The following is a 17,562-nucleotide window of genomic DNA, read 5'->3' as shown; positions in this document are numbered from 1 at the left end:
CTGTCTGATAAATGCAGTAGAGCCCAAAAGTTAATGAAACAAAACAAAACTATATTTGCAATGAAGGCAAAGTAATTTAAAAATCAATCTGAATTAAATACAAATATACAAAATGCATTTTTCTCTACAAGTATATATAATTCAGTAAAAGAGTTGTGTTGATGCAGCTCAGATTATTTTAGATCACTGTGGTGATGAGCTGCAGATTTCCTTCTTCTTCTTCTTTGGTTTTAATCATGGATGTATTATAAAGGCTGTTATCATACATCCATGGTTGTAGTGACAGCGTGCGTCATAAATACTGCACTACTGCCATCCTCTGGCTGCAGACTTCCTCTGGTAGTAATGTGATTCATTCATAAAATGAACAGCCGGTGGAAGGGTTTGGCGGGAAATCCAGCTGACGACACAGGCGGGAGGAGGAGCCTGAGATTTGGCGCGCAGTGTACAGCATGGCGGCAGCAGTTGCAACAAACTCAGAGCGGGGATTCCCTCCGTTTCAAACCAGGTAAGATCGACTGCTTGAATCGTGTTGATCTGGATTTGAATAAATGTGCAACAGCTTTAAAGGATCTGAGGATGTTTGAATATCTGCATCGTTATTTATCACATGAGAGCTGGTGAACCTGTTGTACTGCTGGTCCGCATGTCTGCAATGACAATGTGCAACAATATATTTACCAAAATTTAAAACAGTTGCAAATATTTCCAGTATTGTAGCCTAGTAAAGTACAATTTTAAGGTACTTGTACTTTACTTTAGTATTTCCACTTGATGCTACTTTATACTTCCACTTCACTACATTTCAGAGGGAAATATTGTACTTTCTACTCCACTACATTTATTTGACAGCTTTAGTTACTTTTCAGATGAAGATTTGACACAATGGATAATATAACAAGCTTTTAAAATACAACACATTGTTAAAGATGAAACCAGTGGTTTCCAACCTTTTTGTCTTTTGACGTCATACAAAAAGCAGTGTGTAGTCGGGGTCACATTTCACATGTCTATGAGTTGTTAACAGCTCCACCAAATAGTGATTTTTCCCTCTAAACTTCTCACATGCTTTAATTTCAATAAATGTTCAAATGATCCAATATTTCAGCAAAAATCAAAGATTAGAGAAAAAGTCCAAAAACTGAAAACAGATTTGTGTATCAGAACTTTGTTTTTTCTTCTTTCCTCTCCCATTAATCATCTCACCACCCCTCAGATTTATCTGCTGACCCTTTGGAGGGGCCCGACCCCTAGGTTGGGAACCACTGGACTAAACTAGCTAACTGTATATAAAGTAGTGTAAACTAGCTCCACCTCCAGCAGCTACAACAGTAACATGCTGCTCTAACACTGATGCTTCACTATTAATAATCTAATGATGTCATATATAATAATATATCAGTCAGAGGGACCAAACCACTACTTTTACTGCAATACTTTAACTACATCAAGCTCATAATACTTATGTACTTTTACTGTAGTAGGATTTTTCATGCAGGACTTTCACTTGTAATGGAGGTTCTTTACATTGTTATATTGGTACATTTACTTCAGTAGAGGATCTGAGTAATTCTTCCACCACTGAGTTTAAGATATCAGTTATTACGATATCACCATTTCCTTTATGGGCGGTGTCTGCGTTAATGCATCTATTTGAATATGCCCCGCGAATTGAACATTTCAATCTTGAGCTCACATGAATACAAACACGGAAGTCCTTCAACACGGTGACTTCTCGGCTGTCTTCCGTCTCATTACTCGAGTTTCTTATCGATTGAGAGATGAAGGTGACGCTGGTTGTTATGTTACTGAATACTCTGTTAGCTGAAGCTGTCACGGGTGAGTTTACATTATTATTCGCTCCATTACTGTTTGGATGTGTTTGACCGTCTGCTTCTTCGAATTTGGGTTGGCAACCGTGATTCGGTATAATAGAGAATAGTAGTATAATTGGGGTTGATGTTAGATTAAGATTTTTAACTGAAGCGTTACGATTTTGCAGAAACACTGTTTTATTATCCTACGTATGTATTATGTACTTGTGTCGCAACTGCGACCGCTGCAACACTTACCTGATATCAGATAAGTCGACTTGGTGGAGTGGCCGGATGACAGGACACCACCATGGACAGTAAGACAGTACACACAGGGCAGTAAGACAGTACACACAGGACAGTAGGACATCACCATGGACAGTAAGACAGTACACACAGGGCAGTAAGACAGTACACCCAGGACAGTAAGACAGTACACCCAGGACAGTAGGACATCACCATGGACAGTAAGACAGTACACCACCATGGACAGTAAGACAGTACACCCAGGACAGTAAGACAGTACACCCAGGACAGTAGGACATCACCATGGACAGTAAGACAGTACACACAGGACAGTAAGACAATACACACAGGACAGTAGGACACCACCATGGACAGTAAGACAATACACACAGGACAGTAGGACATCACCATGGACAGTAAGACAATACACACAGGACAGTAGGACATCACCATGGACAGTAAGACAATACACACAGGACAGTAGGACATCACCGTGGACAGTAAGACAATACACACAGGACAGTAGGAAACCTCCATGGACAGTAGGACACCACCATGGACAGTAAGACAATACACACAGGACAGTAGGACACCTCCATGGACAGTAGGACATCACCATGGACAGTAAGACAATACACACAGGACAGTAGGACACCTCCATGGACAGTAGGACATCACCATGGACAGTAAGACAATACACACAGGACAGTAGGACACCTCCATGGACAGTAGGACATCACCATGGACAGTAAGACAATACACACAGGACAGTAGGACACCTCCATGGACAGTAGGACATCACCATGGACAGTAAGACAATACACACAGGACAGTAGGACATCACCATGGACAGTAAGACAATACACACAGGACAGTAGGACACCACCATGGACAGTAGGACAATACACACAGGACAGTAGGACATCACCATGGACAGTAGGACAGTACACCCAGGACAGTAGGACACCACCATGGACAGTAGGACAGTACACCTAGGACAGTAGGAAACCTCCATGGACAGTAGGACACCACCATGGACAGTAGGACAGTACACCCAGGACAGTAGGAAACCTCCATTGACAGTAGGACACTCCTCCCCTCAGGAGTGCACATGCACGCTCCCGCAGCATGTTCACGTGGAAACACTCCCCCTCAAACAAACACACACACACACACACACACAACAGCTCACTGCAGGACCAAGAGACTCCGGCGACTGGTGTGAAAACTTTGTCTGAAAATGTTTTTTTTCTTTTTGGTGTTTCTGTTTATGCGATCGTTTGCTGAAAATGTGTCGGGTAAGTTCAGACTGCATTATTCTTAGTTTGCTTCTTCTGTTTTGTGACTGAACCAGGTGGACATCGGCGTCGCCGGTTCATTTAGCGGGGATTTAGTCCTGAACTTTTTGAGTGAACCCCCGAATATAATTTTGCATGTAAGCCTATGTGAAGCTCGACAGAAACGTAACGTGTGTGCCGTCGTTTAGCCACCTCTCATGTTAAAACAAATAGCGAAACTTGCGTTGACTTCCATCACTTTACAGCAGTTAGCGGCTCAGCAGTTCGGCTCAGTAGCTTCCGCTCTAGCAGCTACAACATTAGCATGCTATTACAGCTGCTACCAATGGCTGCGACGCGATAACACATGGTTTCCTGCAGCGGGAATTATGAATGCGTCACACCGAGTAAATGTCCATCGCGGGGTTTTCAAAGCTAAAAAAGATTAACAAAACTACAACGACACGGCGGGCTGGTGTCTCTATAACTTCATCTTCTTTTTCTCATTGCATATATTTAGTAATGCTAATGCTAACTGCTAACTTTACTGTTCTTTCTGTGCTGCGTCATTACTGTGTCGAGGCTGCCTCATATATTAACGGTGATTGATATGCTATTAAATGTCTAACCAGGTTATGATAGCATTGTTTAAGAGTATCTGGACCCTGAAAACAACAAACATTTTAACGTGTTTTTTTTTCTGTTTTCCACGAACTTTGCAGTAAAAAAATGACGTTAACAGTTACTACTCAGATCATTTACTTATACAGAAATGTAAAAATACTCCATGACATGTAAAACTCCTGCATGAAAGTACATAAGAACAGTATTGCCAGCTTGATGTAGTTAAAGAATTAAAGTAAAAGTAGTGGTTTGGTCCCTCTGACTGATATATTATTACACATATGACATCATTAGATTATTATATGTATTTTGTCCTCTATCACTTACATTGTAAGTGCATTATAAGGGATCTTTTAATGGTCAGTATGAACAGGAGGAATGATTACAGCAAGAAAAACAGGTTTCACTGTTCATTTGAGCTCCTGACTGTTGTTTTAAGACACACTTTAAGGATGGTGAACTTGAAGCTCCGATTTGACCATTTTTACACTGATAATGTTTAGCTAAAACAATCACTTGTCAAATGCATTTAGCTGCTGTGAAATTAGAAGTAGAATGCTGATTTGATGAGGCAAGAATGTGTTAAAATATTTGAAAAGATAGCTGTACTTCAGAGGGTTCAGTACACTAAATATTATTTGAGCACAAAGTTCATTCTGCATGTTTGGGAGCAGAAAATGTATAAAAAGTAATCCAAGTTATTGTTGCATATTTTAATTATAATGTTTGTTTTACCCCACAGCCTTCCCTGTTCAGGTCATAGAGGCAGAAGAAGGTGACGACGTCTCGTTAGAGTGTCAACAAGATGCCGAAGTCAGTTTGGAGGATTCACTAGTGGAGTGGAGTAAAGACAGCCGCACGAATCTTGTCCATGTTTATAGACATGGACGAGACTATCTTAATGACCAGAAGGAAGAGTTCAAAGGCAGGACAACCCTCTTCCATGAAGGATTGAGCCGAGGAAACGTCACCCTGCAGCTCCGCTCTGTGCGTCTGTCTGATAGTGGAAGATTCAGGTGCTATGTGAAAAAACTGGACCTCTATCGTAATATTACCCTCAAAGTCGGTAAGCAAGCTGAGATTAAATCCATATTGTATATAAGAAATTTGTTTCCAAATAAGATGTGAATTGGACAACTAGTTTTACAAATTCTGTCATTTCTGTCTCATCTGAAACAGTGCAGAAAGGCCAGAACAACCCAACACAAGATTTCAGTTCAACTCCACTTCCAGTGGAGACAACAACTGAACCAAATGATCCTGGTAAATATCTTTATTATTAAAATATTCTCAGAGAAAGTGAAGTTTTTTTGGCAGCCTTTACCTTGATTGTGGGAGTTTTATGAAGATGGGAAGCTTAGGTGTGGGATCACAATTTTTTGTAGTTTGTCTTAAAACAACAGTCAGGAGCTCAAATGATCATATCTTTCAACATTACAGTCTTTTTAGTGGCAAAGTCCCTCATTTTGTTACTATACTTCCACCGCAGCTCAACAAGGAAACACAAAGAGGGAATTTGATGCTAAAAAGACTGTAAATGTGTCAGATATCCACTTGATATGACTAACTCAGACTGCTGAAGCCTCATATAAGCTTCACATCTACTTTTAAATGACTGTGTGGACACACTGTGGATTTTGGCCTCCATCACTTACACTGAAAGCACATTTGATCTTTTAATATCCAGTATAAACAGGAGGAAAACCTCTTTCACTGTTCATATGGACACCTGACTGTTGTTTAAGACACACTTGAAAAACTGTGAACGTGTCCTTTACTGTTGGAAGGAAATCTGCATCAACTTCTTCTCAACTCAATATTCTTTCAGATGTTGGAAACATGAAGGCTGTCTATGTCGGTGTCCCTTGTGTTGCCCTTCTCTTCATCGCCATCGGAGTTGTTGGTGCTCTGTTCAAATATGGAATCATCAGTAAGTCACAAAACAAACAAACCTCCATGTTCTCACTGGCTTTTTGCTCTGAAGGAAACCAGAGCAGAGATCAATTATTGGGGGTTTAATCCACATATACCCCTGCTGAGATGTGATTCATGCATTTATACTCTACTGGTTGACCCAGCGAGACACTGTAACGTCTTTTAACAAGTATCATGTTTTCACAGAGAGGTGCATGGAGAGGCTGAGAGGGAAGAATGAGCAAAAACAAGTGGAGGAGGCAAACGGATCTGAAATGAAAGAACTGAAGACCTCCGAGTAACAGAACGGTGATGAGGACCTGCGTCACCTGTCGTGGTGCTTGGCAGACCGGCTGCTGGAGTGAGAAGACGACTGAAGCTTTTTACTTGACAAAAAACCCCATCAAACCTCCAGATGTGGGCTGGTACAAGTTTACACATCTCAGATATAAAAGTAATTATTTAATTTAGTCCAGAAGCAAAGGATGGAAAAGAGCATTTCATCAGATTTGAGCTGGACTCAAATTAGTCAAGAATTAGGCCACAACAAAGGTTCTGTTAAAAAAATATATAAGATAACACAAAATGGGACCAATCATTTTCCATATTAAAATAATAGCAATAATATTCTTTATTTATGTAGCACTTTTCAAAAACAAGTTTATAAATGATTCAAATATATGAAAAATTGAAAATACACAGTGCAGTAATGAATTCAATGCAATAAAGAGAAAAAATAACAAGTTTATAAAAATTAGTCTTTAAAAGAGTTTTAGTTATTTAATAATTATATATTTTAAATATAGTAACAAGACCTGACAATCACCCTTTAGTCCTGATTTCTGGGCCAAAATATGCAAGAATATTTTCCAAATGCCTAAAAATATTGACTTGCAAAGAGAGACGGCGCATCTTGTTTCACTTCCCTCAAGCTTACGACTGTCATTAATAAAAATTTTGACTGCAAAATAAGTTTTAAATGCACTAAAATTCAGTCAAATCCCTCCATCCCAGCATTAAAAATGCAGCAGAGGACGACCAACGTAGAGGGTCGTGACCTTGTGGCTACGTAGTGTCAGGGGACACCAGCTGACCACCAGGATTAATAGATGATGGTCAGAGCTAACCAGCCATGAGCAGCTGCTGTCAGACTCTCCATGTCACAGAGAGTCGGCTGCAGCTTTTAACCGTCACTAGAAACACATTCATGGCCCTTTTGGTAAAAGTTTCTGTGGTAGCGGTTCTGCTACGAGGGGCTCTCTGGTGTGTGTCAGTACGTAGCCGTATCCCCGCTGTTTATCATGTTAACATTACCGTCGTCAGAATATCTTGTAAAACTCTTGACTGTAGCACAGTTAGTTATCGGCGGGAACATGTGTTGTGTTTACTGCCACAAAAAAAGGGATAAAGCTGTTGTTCATGTACGACGTCGCCTCTCTGCGTCTCTTATCAGGCTTATTAACACGGTTAGCTAGTTATATGAAATATACCTCGTAGTGTTGTCTATACGTCACAATGACGGAGGGGCAGAGCATTCGGCTGAACTGAATTTTCAAATCCAAGTAGACAGGAATAAGCTAATTTTTTAGCAGAAATGTAGGTTTTTTAATACATTATATCACCAAAAATCACCTGAATTTTAACTTTATACGCCAACATATACATGTGTGATTATGTGCACCTGTGAACAAAAAAAAAAAGTCCTCTTCCTTACTTTCATAACTTTTCAAACTCACTGCTCTTACTAGTTTCCATATGTGGTACGAGCATTATCATCTTTCTGTGCATTTCCTGTCTGAATGATGCCGCAAGGAACATTAAAGTAAAAGTCACCTCTGTCTAAATGACAGAAAGCCTTAACAGATGGATGAAGCTGACAGTATTATGTATTCCATGTCAGGAAAGGGCTTATTAGATGGATTGCCATGACCAGTACTTTGATTTGTGACCAAATGCCTGCAAAACTAATGACATTCAGTCGTGTTAACATGCTAACACGCTAGAAAGAACATCATATTCATTTTCACATCATAAACATGTTCGCATGGTGACGTTGGCATTTATCTCAAATCACTCATCTAATTACACCTGGTGCCATCTCTGAAAGCATTTAAAAAGCTGATTTTTTTTTTTTTTTTTTTTTAAATATTAATTGTTTTTCCATCTATTTATGAAAGCCTCATGTCAAAAATAAGAGCTTGAAGCTGGACGACTGTTACTGTAAATGCTCTCTTGGCTGGATCAACAACAAACAATATGAAGTTTATTTTTTTTACACTAGTTCTCTTACATCTCTGGTTGTATCTGTTTATCTATGTTTATCTTAACTTGTCTATGAGTTTTGTGAGTCTTGTCAGTTTTTTTCCTCTATTGCTGTCACACTTTCTCTTTTTTACGTTATATTTCTATTACTTTGAACTCTATGTACAATATTTTAATCTAAATCAACTGGCTGCCTCTGTTTTTAACTAAATTATTTTGCACCCCAATGAAATGTGCTCCACAAATAAAATTGATATTGACTTTGCAATCAAATCTGTAAAATGCCTGAATTATCATGGCTATGAATAAACTATTATTTATTTTACCAATACTGCAGTTGGTGTGATTCTCATTGTAAATATTGTTTTTAGAGGGTTTTTTTCAATGGCTTGGTCCTCCCCAAATTACAAAAGGATATTTTTTTCCACTTCTTAAGTGGTGTCTTGTGTTTTATGTAATCTTGACTGGTCTATAAGTTGATTAATCACAAAGTTAAGTAGTTCAAAATTTGTCCCACTGAAGAGCAATATCAACACTGACAGGTCCTCCAACTTGTGGTTTTGGACTCTGTGTTAAATTTATCTAGTTTTTAGATTTTAATAGTTTTATTTTGAGCTCATTTCTTATAAAGTTGTTTTATTAAACTGTACTGTACTGTTTAGTTTTACAAAGTGTTTCTCTACTAAAGCCGATCAGTATTACATTATTAATTTCAACATTAATTTCAGCCCAAATGAACAGTGAAACCTGTTTTTCTTGCTGTAATCATTCCTCCTGTTCATACTGACCATTAGAAGATCCCTTCATAATGCACTTACAATGGAAGTGACGGGGGACAAAATCCACAGTCCTCCTCCTGTGCAAAAATGTATTTAAAAGTTTATCTGAAGCTAATATGAAGCTTCAGCGTCCAAATGAGTCAAATCAAGTAGATATCTTTCAACGTTACAGTCTTTTTAGTGCCAAAGTCCCTCTTTTTGTTACTATACTTCCACCTGCAGCTCAACAGGGAAACACTGTCCGAGGAAACACAAAGATGGAATTTGATGCTAAAAAGACTGTAAATGTGTCAGATATCCACTTGATATGACTAACTCAGACTGCTGAAGCCTCATATCAGCTTCACATCAACTTTTAAATGACTGTGTGGATACACTGTGGATTTTGGCCTCCATCACTTACATTGAAAGCACATTTGAAGGGGATCTTTTAATAGCCAGTATGACGACTGACGACAGCGAGGAAAACCTCTTTCACTGTTCATATAGGCCCCTGACTGTTGTTTTAAGACTGACTTGAAAAATTGTGACCCTTTCCTTTAATTTTTAGCCTTAAAAACTGATTTCGAGCAGTATCTTGCTCTCTATGAACAAACAGCTGGCAAAACACTGGATTTATGTAGTTTATTCAACATTTCTGTTTGATATCTTTGTCCATTGTGATTGTTACTGCAGCTGTTTCATGTTTTTGCTGATATAACCGTTAAATATAGAAGAAAAAGAGAACAGTGGACCTTGTTGGATTCCACTAACTCTTGTTAATATCGTCCATGAAGCAATTAGTTCACTATTTTGTTTAATACTGAAAGTTTACCGCGTTAAAAATTGATGTAATTAAACAAAACACAAATTCCCGGGAAAAAAATATTCCGCCAAAACGGCCCTCTATTTAAACTCCCGCCGCAAGCGTGGGGAGCGCTCATTATGCTGACGTAACATCCGTCTGAGACGCTAAGCCAATGAACCGCGATGACGCTGTAGAGCGGACCAATCAGAGACCAGCGGCGGGAAACACAGCTGATCGAGCAGGAGGTTTGGCGCTAGTTTGGTCCATTTCTTCAGAAGGAGACGGACTGACAGAGAAGCAGAGAGAGCTCCAACACAGAGACTCCAGTCCGAGCCGAGGAGACTTCTTTTTAACGTTTTAAGAAGGTAAATTCATCACCAACACGTTCATTTAAGCTTTTACGGCTGAATTATTTTGTTAATCGTAGGCGGAAGTAAGTTATGCCGCCGGGTGTCTTCTGCTGTTTGCTAGTTTGTCGTCGAAAATACTTAAATTAGCTTATTTTACACGCTATGGATCACAAGGCTTGTCAGTCACACATATTTTTTATGTGAATATGATATGTTTACTTGTAAACTCAGTCATATTTATGTAAAAATTTGACCTGTTCATGTTGACGCCGCTGCTCGTTTTGGCGCCATTAAACACTTGCCTCTGTTCGCTGTTTATTGTGCAGATAACTGTTAGAAAACATACTCAGATACTTTACTGAAGTAACAATATCAGTACAACAATGTCTAAATACTCCATTACAAGTAAAAGTCCATGTATGAAAAATCCCACTTAAGTAAAAGTACTTGATGTACGTGATGACATCATCAGATTATTAATACTGAAGCGTCAGCGTGTAAGCAGCATGTTACTGTTATAGCTGCTGTACTGTACTTAGTATGCTCACTTCATTCATAACTCTGCTGTCCCAGAAACAAACCCCACCAGCTCTGGATGTGTGATCATTGAAGTAGAACTGCATCGATTAGTCAACTAATTGACAGACAGAAAATTAACCGACAACCTTTTTGATAACTGATTAATCGTTTTGAGTCTTTTTTTTAAAGAAAAGATGCTCAAATTGTCTGGTTTCAGCTTTTTAAATGTAAATATTTTCAGTTTTTTGTAGTCTTCTATGACAGTAAAGTGAGTATCTTTGGGTTGTGGACAAAAGAAGTTTTATAGACCAAATGATTGATCGATAATGAAAATAAATGCTGAAGCCCTAAATTGAAGTGAAGTGAACTCTCACGATTTTCCACAGAAATCGTTTATTCTTCATTCCGTTGTCTCGGAATGGCTTTCTAATCTCAAGAAATTGTGTTCTTGTATTTGTGTGTAAACAGCGACGTAAGAGCCAAATAAACAAACAGGAAATATCTGATCAAAGAATCAGTAAACGATGCTAAAAACGTCTCCAAACATTTGTTGTATCTTGTTCCATCTTGGTGATAATTAATAATCTTTTCATTTGTTTCAGGTCAAACACAGAATGCCCAGCACTCGCTCTCAGGGCCGGGCTCAGCCCACGCTGCAGTTCCCCCGCCGCAAATCCTGCAGGGCTTCGTCCCGCTCCAAGACGCCGCAGCTGGACAAGTCTCCGGCTCCTTCACCGACGAAGCCCAAACACCAAACCCTCACCACCACCACCCTGACCCGGATCGGACCGCTCTCCCCGAGACGACCCGCTGACCAGCCCGCTCTTCTCTCCCCAAAGCGACCAGTCGTCCACCCAGACCCGCTGTCGCCCAGACGTCCTGCAGCTCAGGCGCCACCTTCCTCTCCCAGTCTGCAACCAAGGCTTCCCCTCAGCCCCCGAAAACGCACAGGTAAGAGACGCCACGTTGGACCGGGAAACAATACGACCATCAACTAATAAGTCATCAATAAGTTCACACGGTTTGAGAAGATTTCCAGTCTTTTAGTCACCAGAACAGATTAAAGAGGCCTCAAATGAGAAATTTAAAGTGATTTCTGTATTTTGTCTCTCAAGGTGACGACAACAGCTGCAACCTCGGTGCCGCCCTGCTGGGATCACCGCCGAAGCAGAGCAGGTCGTCTCTGGCCTCGCCGAGGAAGCTGGGCTTCGATGAGAACTCGCCGGTCTTAGCTCGCCGTCGGCTGGTCCCGTCCTCGCCACTGAAGCCGCTCTCTCCCTCCGCCAAGTCGTCCCCGAGGAGACAGGAAGCGCTCGCCGGGGGTCTGAACTCTGAGAAGAAGTCGCCGGTTTCTCGTCTCTTTGCGGAAAGTAAGAAATCGTTAATTAGTGATTTCCTTCATCTTCTTTAACTTTTTTTATCAGTAAAAACCAAAATCTGGAAATTAGCACTCCTTTAAGAAACATCACAATTGATTTATTTGAGATTTCATGTGACAAAGCCTCGATTATTCCAGTTTTCCAAGCTGCAGACGTGCTTTTTGTCTATTTTAAGGGTCTAAAATCGGTTGAAATATTAATTTAAATGTCTGAATTTCCCTTATTTTACTCTCACACTTACTACACATAAGAAACTCAATTGTAGAACTGAAACTACTCAAGTAGTCAATTTGTTTGTATTTATTTCTTAATTTTTCCACTTTTTGAAGCAGATATCAACAACAGTTTTCACCAGTTTAAGATATTTATCCAAAATATAAAACATTTTTTGGTTCTAGCTTCTCAAATGTGAGGATTTGCTGTTTTTTTTTTTTTCTGTGTGTAGCCTGGAAAATACTGAAAACCGATTAAGAAAATAATCAGTAAATGAAAACAGTCTTTTGCTGCAGCGCTCTTGAATCATATGAGCCTTTTCCTCTCAGCGTATCGTTGCTTTCTGCCTTTTTAAAAGTGCAGAGAAAAGCGTCTGAGCAGATGCAGAACCTGGTTTTCTATTTCAGTATCTTCACCTTGAATATCAAACTCAGTCCTCTGAATCAAAGCGAGGGTCATTCACCTCTTCTGTCATCCGTCTCTCCTCCCCAGAGTCGAGGTTTCAGGGCGTGAAGCAGGCTCTCCACACCGCTGTCCCCGAGCGCCTGCTGTCCCGGGAGGCGGAGCGAGCGTCCATCCGCTCCTTCCTGGAGGAGAAGGTGCTGCAGCGTCTCCCCGGCAGCCTCTACATCTCCGGAGCTCCGGGAACCGGCAAGACGGCCTGTCTCAACTGTGTGCTGCAGGAGATGAAGGTGAGTCGGAGGGAAGAACAAACACAGAAGGGAGATGACGGTGAAGAGATTTTTTTATATGTGGAGCTTCAGTGACACCTACTGGAGGTTTAACGTCACTGCAGGAAGAGTTAAGAGCAGTGGTTCCCAAACTGGAGGTCAGAGGTTGTGAGATTGACTTTTCTCCAAAATATTAAAATTTTACCTCCTCTGAACTGTTGAAATATAACAATGTGTGAAGGGAAAATCACTTTTCGGTTGAAGTTCTCTCAGCTAGTAGACATGATACAGTGAGCAAAGACAAAAAGTCATTAGTTTGGTGCTGATTTAAAGTCGAGGACTGACAGATATTGACAATTTTTATAATTGATTAATCATTTGAGTTGTTTATCAAGCTGAATGTCAAACATTATCTGGCTCCAGTTTCCCAGAACGTGAGGATTTATAGATTTTTTTTACACCTTTTTGACATTTAATATATTGAGCGATTGATATGGTAAAATAATTGAGCTATTATTGATCACCTTTGACTCCAGGAAATTATAACGAGCATTTTCACAGTTTTCTGACATTTTTATAGTCAAAACCATTAATCTGCAGATTATTTTCTCAATTAATCAGTAATGAAAACATTCTTTAGTTGCAGCTCTGTTAGTATTTTGTCTGCAGACCGTGTGTGTGTGTGTGTGTGTGTGTGTGTGTGTTTTTTATATTTTAACGTCGTCTTCTGTCTCGTCAGGCCGAGCTGGCGTCGGTACAGACGGTGGTGGTGAACTGTATGAGTCTGCGCAGCTCTCACGCCATCTTCCCGCTGCTGGCCGACAAGCTGCGAGCGTCCGACGGACAGAACGGCCTGCAGAGGCTCCTGACGGCCCCGGGGCCCGCTGTGTGAGTAACACGGGGGGGGGGGGGGGGGAAGAAAATGACTTTTATAGAGTGAATAATCAGTTTATTGATTGTTTTAGTTGTTTATAATGTAAAAATGTCAGTATTTTTAGATTTTGGACTGTTGGTCCAAACAAAACAGGCAACTTGATGACATCACTTGATGACATCATTATGGCTTATAGGAAACTGTGATGGACATTTTTCACTGTTTTCTGTCTTTCTGTTACCTTGATGTCTGACTCCGTCTGTCCTGCGTCCTCAGGCTGCTGGTCCTGGATGAGATGGACCAGCTGGACAGTAAAGCTCAGGACGTCCTCTACACCATCTTCGAGTGGCCGTACCTGCCGAAGTCTCGCCTCTGTCTCATCGGTAAGAGCTCCTGATGCTGACAGCTGTTCTCTTTTTAAGTTGATCTGTTGTAAATCTGCTTGTTTTTTTTGTCCACTGATAATAAACATAAACAGTGACTGTGGTGTTTTTTTACTTCACTGTATCCTCTGTGTTCTGACCACGTCGTTATGGTGTTGCAGGTATCGCCAACGCTCTGGATCTGACCGACCGCATCCTCCCCCGGCTGCAGACTCGGCCTCACTGTCGCCCCCTGCTGTTACACTTCCCTCCCTACAGCCGACAGGAGCTCACCGCCATCGTCCAGGACAGACTCTCCAAGGTAAACGCAGCAGCGCATCATGTGAGATAAAAACCGACGTCTCGAATGAAACCGATTCATGACTCAGCTCTCGCGTCTCATTTTAATTTGCGTTTCTTCCTCTCAGGCGTCGGCTGAAGGGATCATGGACGCCTCGGCGGTTCAGTTCTGCGCCAGGAAAGTGTCGGCGGTGTCGGGAGACGCCAGGAAAGCTCTGGACATCTGCAGGTAAAAATAAAACTCAACCTCAGTGTTGTTTCTCCTGAGATTAACGGCAACTAATCGACTAATCGCTGTTCAACTGATTTTTAAATGTTTCTTCTTATTTCCAGGCGAGCCGTAGAGATTGTAGAATCTGATGAGAGAAAGAAAACATCTGATCCCAAAGTTGATACTAAAGGTGAGTAAAGCTGTGATTTTTATCATTGAAATGTTACTAAATCTGATTCTGATGATTGATTAGGCATAATTATGATCATTTAGAGATCATGTCGTTTTTAAAAAAAAAAAAAAAAAAAATGTAGTTAGCTGATGAAATTCAGCTGATTCTCTTGCTAACACCGACGCTAATTTGAGCTGTCTGTGTGGTGGTGTTTTGCGCAGCGTCTCGGGTGAGCCTTCCTCAGGTGGCGCGGGTGTTGTCGGAGGTGTACGGCGACCGCATGGCGTCTCAGTGCGGCGGCTCAGAGGGAGAGAGTTTCCCCCTGCAGCAGAAGCTGCTGGTCTGCTGCCTGCTGCTGCTCATACGCAACGGAAAGAGCAAAGAGATCGTCCTCGGAAAGGTGAGAGGAAGACTTACAAAACATCGCAAGGTTACAGGGTGATTCATGTCTCTGAAGTCGCAGCTTTAAAGGAAAGGTTCACAGTCAGGCGTCACTGAAAGAGGTTTTCTTTCGCTGTAATCATTCCTCCTGTTCATACTGACCATTAAAAGATCAGTTAGTCATATCAAGTGGATATTTGGGCTCCTGACTGTTGTTTTAAGACACACTTAGAAAAATTGTGAATCCGTCCTTTTAATATGATCAGTAAAGAGTTAAAATATAAAAGGGATGTGAAAGCAATGATATATAAAAGTTTGGAAACAGTGTTTTTGTTTGTTTGTTTGTTTTTTTTTTGGATATAAATACTTTTAGTTGTTAATGTCTAACTGGATTTTGTGTGCGATGATGTTTCAGCTCCATGAGGTTTACAGCCGTCTGTGCGCTCAGAGGCAGGTCAGCGGAGTCGGTCAGGGCGAGTGTTTGTCGCTCTGCGGTCTGCTGGAGAGTCGAGGAATCTTCGCTCTGAAGAAAGCCAAAGAGGCTCGACTCACCAAGGTACAAAAACACTCCACGCTTACTCTGCAGTCGCTCGACACGACATTAGAACAAGACGCTGAAGGGAAACTGTGGGAACAAATACAGACCGAAGATCATAAACTCATCCTCCAGTCAGATCTGAACACGACGCTGCGGTTCCAGCTGCAACAATTAGTCTGAAAATGTATCAGCAACCGTTGTGATTATCTGTGTGTTATTCAAGAAAACATTCCCAACGTTTTCTGGTTCCAGATTCTTGAATGTGAGAATCTGCAGTTTCTCTTTGTCGTGTGTGAGTTAATCTAATATCTTTTAAACTGTTTAAAAACTAAATGATTAATCAAGACAATAATCGTCACATTATTTAACAATTAAACTAATTGTGGCTTGCAGCCATGAAGAAATATTGACAGAATATATAAAGTGTACTAACTCACTTCATATCAACATTATACTGACACATTTCTCCGTCATATTCAGATATTTACTGATATTTTAAGGTTCATTTTAAATACAGAATTGGACAATGAAATTCGTGTGTAGCCTCCTCCACATGGGACAGGTTTTATTCTATTCTAACTTCAAATATTTTGTAAATGCAATAAATTTGGCAATAAAATACAACAAAGTATATAAAAGTAGCACTAAACAATAAATTAAAAAGAAAAACAATATTATAAGGAATATAATTACATATATGTTCATACTCACAAGAACATATGTGCAAAAGAAATGTCACATTCAAGTTCTCAACAAAGGGTTTCAAATTGTTTAAAACTTTTCATAAAATCTGAACTTAAAGATCTATTTCTGAGTGGCCCAACTTAAAATAAAAACTTTATTGCTTAGTCAGTTAATACATGTAATAATGATGCAAACAGCCTGTAAATAAAATGAATGAAAACTGAGCAAAAACTGTCAAAGTTCAAAAACTCAACTGTTTCAGATTTTTATACATTTTCTCCGTCGTGTCTGATCGATAAAGTCACTGGATGTAAAAATGTGAATAAGTTCTAGTTAGTGGTGGAAGAAGTATTCAAATCTTTTACTTAAGTAAAAGTACGACAGCAATGTAAAAATCGTGAGAGTCCTGCTACAGTAAAATCGTACTTAAGTAAATGTCCTTATTAACTTTCCACCACTGGTTCTAGATGTGATTTAAGTTTGTATCTAATATTCAAACATCTGGAAACGTGACGGAAGAAATAACATCTGTTTGTTTTTGGTCTGCAGGTGTTTCTGAAGATCGATGAGAAAGACGTTGAAAACGCTCTGAAGGATCGAACGCTGCTGGGCAGCATCCTGGCTGCAGGACTCCCACAATGATCTTATTTATTTTTTATCTTTTTTTTTTTTTTTAGTTGAACTTATGAACCAAGAATTTTCAACATAATGATTTTTATTCTCATTTTTGCTGGGAATTTGTACAGTCTTCTGAATTTTTTTCAGACGATTTTTTTTTATTGTTATTTTTTTCTTAAACTGGTGTCGACGCTCAGTTTTGGGTGTCAAACAAACGTCAGTTGTGAAATAACAACATTTGTTTCAGTTGTGATTTGAAACATTTCTATTTTTATGCTGTAAATAAACAAATTTACAGACGTTTTAATCAAATGTCCCTGTTTGTGTTTGTACCACCGTGCAGAGAAACTGTCTCCTCAAAACCACCACTAGAGGTCCAACTTACACAAGTTACTGTCAGAAGTAAACACAGAGGTTTGAGTTTACATATTTGTCACCATTTGGACCATAAATATCCAAACAGATTTTATGGAATTCTGTTCAGGACATCTGCAGGCTTTGAAAAGTTTTAAAAGCATTAAAATGCATCCCCTCAAATAAGGTCTTAAACTTCATGTATGTTTCATTGATTTCTTGCTGTAGACAGT

At 40.0% G+C, this 17,562-nt stretch overlaps 2 protein-coding genes across 6 annotated transcripts; both read left to right on the top strand.

Annotated features, from left to right (window-relative positions):
- Positions 1–348: 348 nt before the first annotated feature.
- Positions 349–8,468, top strand: LOC121888192 (myelin-oligodendrocyte glycoprotein-like). Of its 5 annotated transcripts, none has more exons than XM_042399605.1 (5): positions 349–508; positions 4,704–5,027; positions 5,141–5,224; positions 5,790–5,891; positions 6,083–8,468. In XM_042399605.1, exons 1-5 carry the CDS (start codon positions 364–366, stop codon positions 6,175–6,177), a joined length of 750 nt encoding a protein of 249 aa, XP_042255539.1. In that variant the 5' UTR covers positions 349–363; the 3' UTR covers positions 6,178–8,468. The 5 variants fall into 5 exon arrangements, with proteins under 5 accessions (XP_042255539.1, XP_042255556.1, XP_042255551.1 ...); XM_042399617.1 differs by lacking the exon at positions 349–508 and adding an exon at positions 3,214–3,358; XM_042399631.1 differs by lacking the exon at positions 349–508 and adding an exon at positions 3,690–3,744.
- Positions 8,469–9,899: 1,431 nt separating this feature from the next.
- cdc6 (cell division cycle 6 homolog (S. cerevisiae)) lies at positions 9,900–17,282 on the top strand. The gene is made up of 12 exons (XM_042422983.1): positions 9,900–10,068; positions 11,175–11,523; positions 11,688–11,942; positions 12,657–12,856; positions 13,575–13,723; positions 13,986–14,092; positions 14,254–14,393; positions 14,500–14,600; positions 14,705–14,772; positions 14,976–15,154; positions 15,551–15,691; positions 16,907–17,282. Exons 2-12 carry the CDS (start codon positions 11,187–11,189, stop codon positions 16,997–16,999), a joined length of 1,770 nt encoding a protein of 589 aa, XP_042278917.1. The 5' UTR covers positions 9,900–10,068; positions 11,175–11,186; the 3' UTR covers positions 17,000–17,282.
- The last annotated feature ends 280 nt before the right edge of the window (positions 17,283–17,562 follow it).

This window comes from Thunnus maccoyii, chromosome 2 (assembly GCF_910596095.1).
Source record: "Thunnus maccoyii chromosome 2, fThuMac1.1, whole genome shotgun sequence".
NCBI classification, from domain to species: Eukaryota; Metazoa; Chordata; class Actinopteri; order Scombriformes; family Scombridae; genus Thunnus; species Thunnus maccoyii.
Note: the sequence above shows the minus strand (reverse complement) of the source record. Positions and strands in the feature narration are given on the sequence as shown.

Coding starts and splice junctions, on each gene's coding strand:
- cdc6 (XM_042422983.1), top strand. CDS start 11,187: ATGCCCAGCACTCGCTCTCAGGGCCGGGCTCAGCCCACGCTGCAGTTC. Junction 13,724..13,985: donor ACGGCCCCGGGGCCCGCTGT/GTGAGTAACACG, acceptor CTGCGTCCTCAG/GCTGCTGGTCCTGGATGAGA. Junction 14,093..14,253: donor GTCTCGCCTCTGTCTCATCG/GTAAGAGCTCCT, acceptor ATGGTGTTGCAG/GTATCGCCAACGCTCTGGAT.
- LOC121888192 (XM_042399605.1), top strand. CDS start 364: ATGAACAGCCGGTGGAAGGGTTTGGCGGGAAATCCAGCTGACGACACA. Junction 509..4,703: donor TTCCCTCCGTTTCAAACCAG/GTAAGATCGACT, acceptor TTTACCCCACAG/CCTTCCCTGTTCAGGTCATA. Junction 5,028..5,140: donor TAATATTACCCTCAAAGTCG/GTAAGCAAGCTG, acceptor CATCTGAAACAG/TGCAGAAAGGCCAGAACAAC.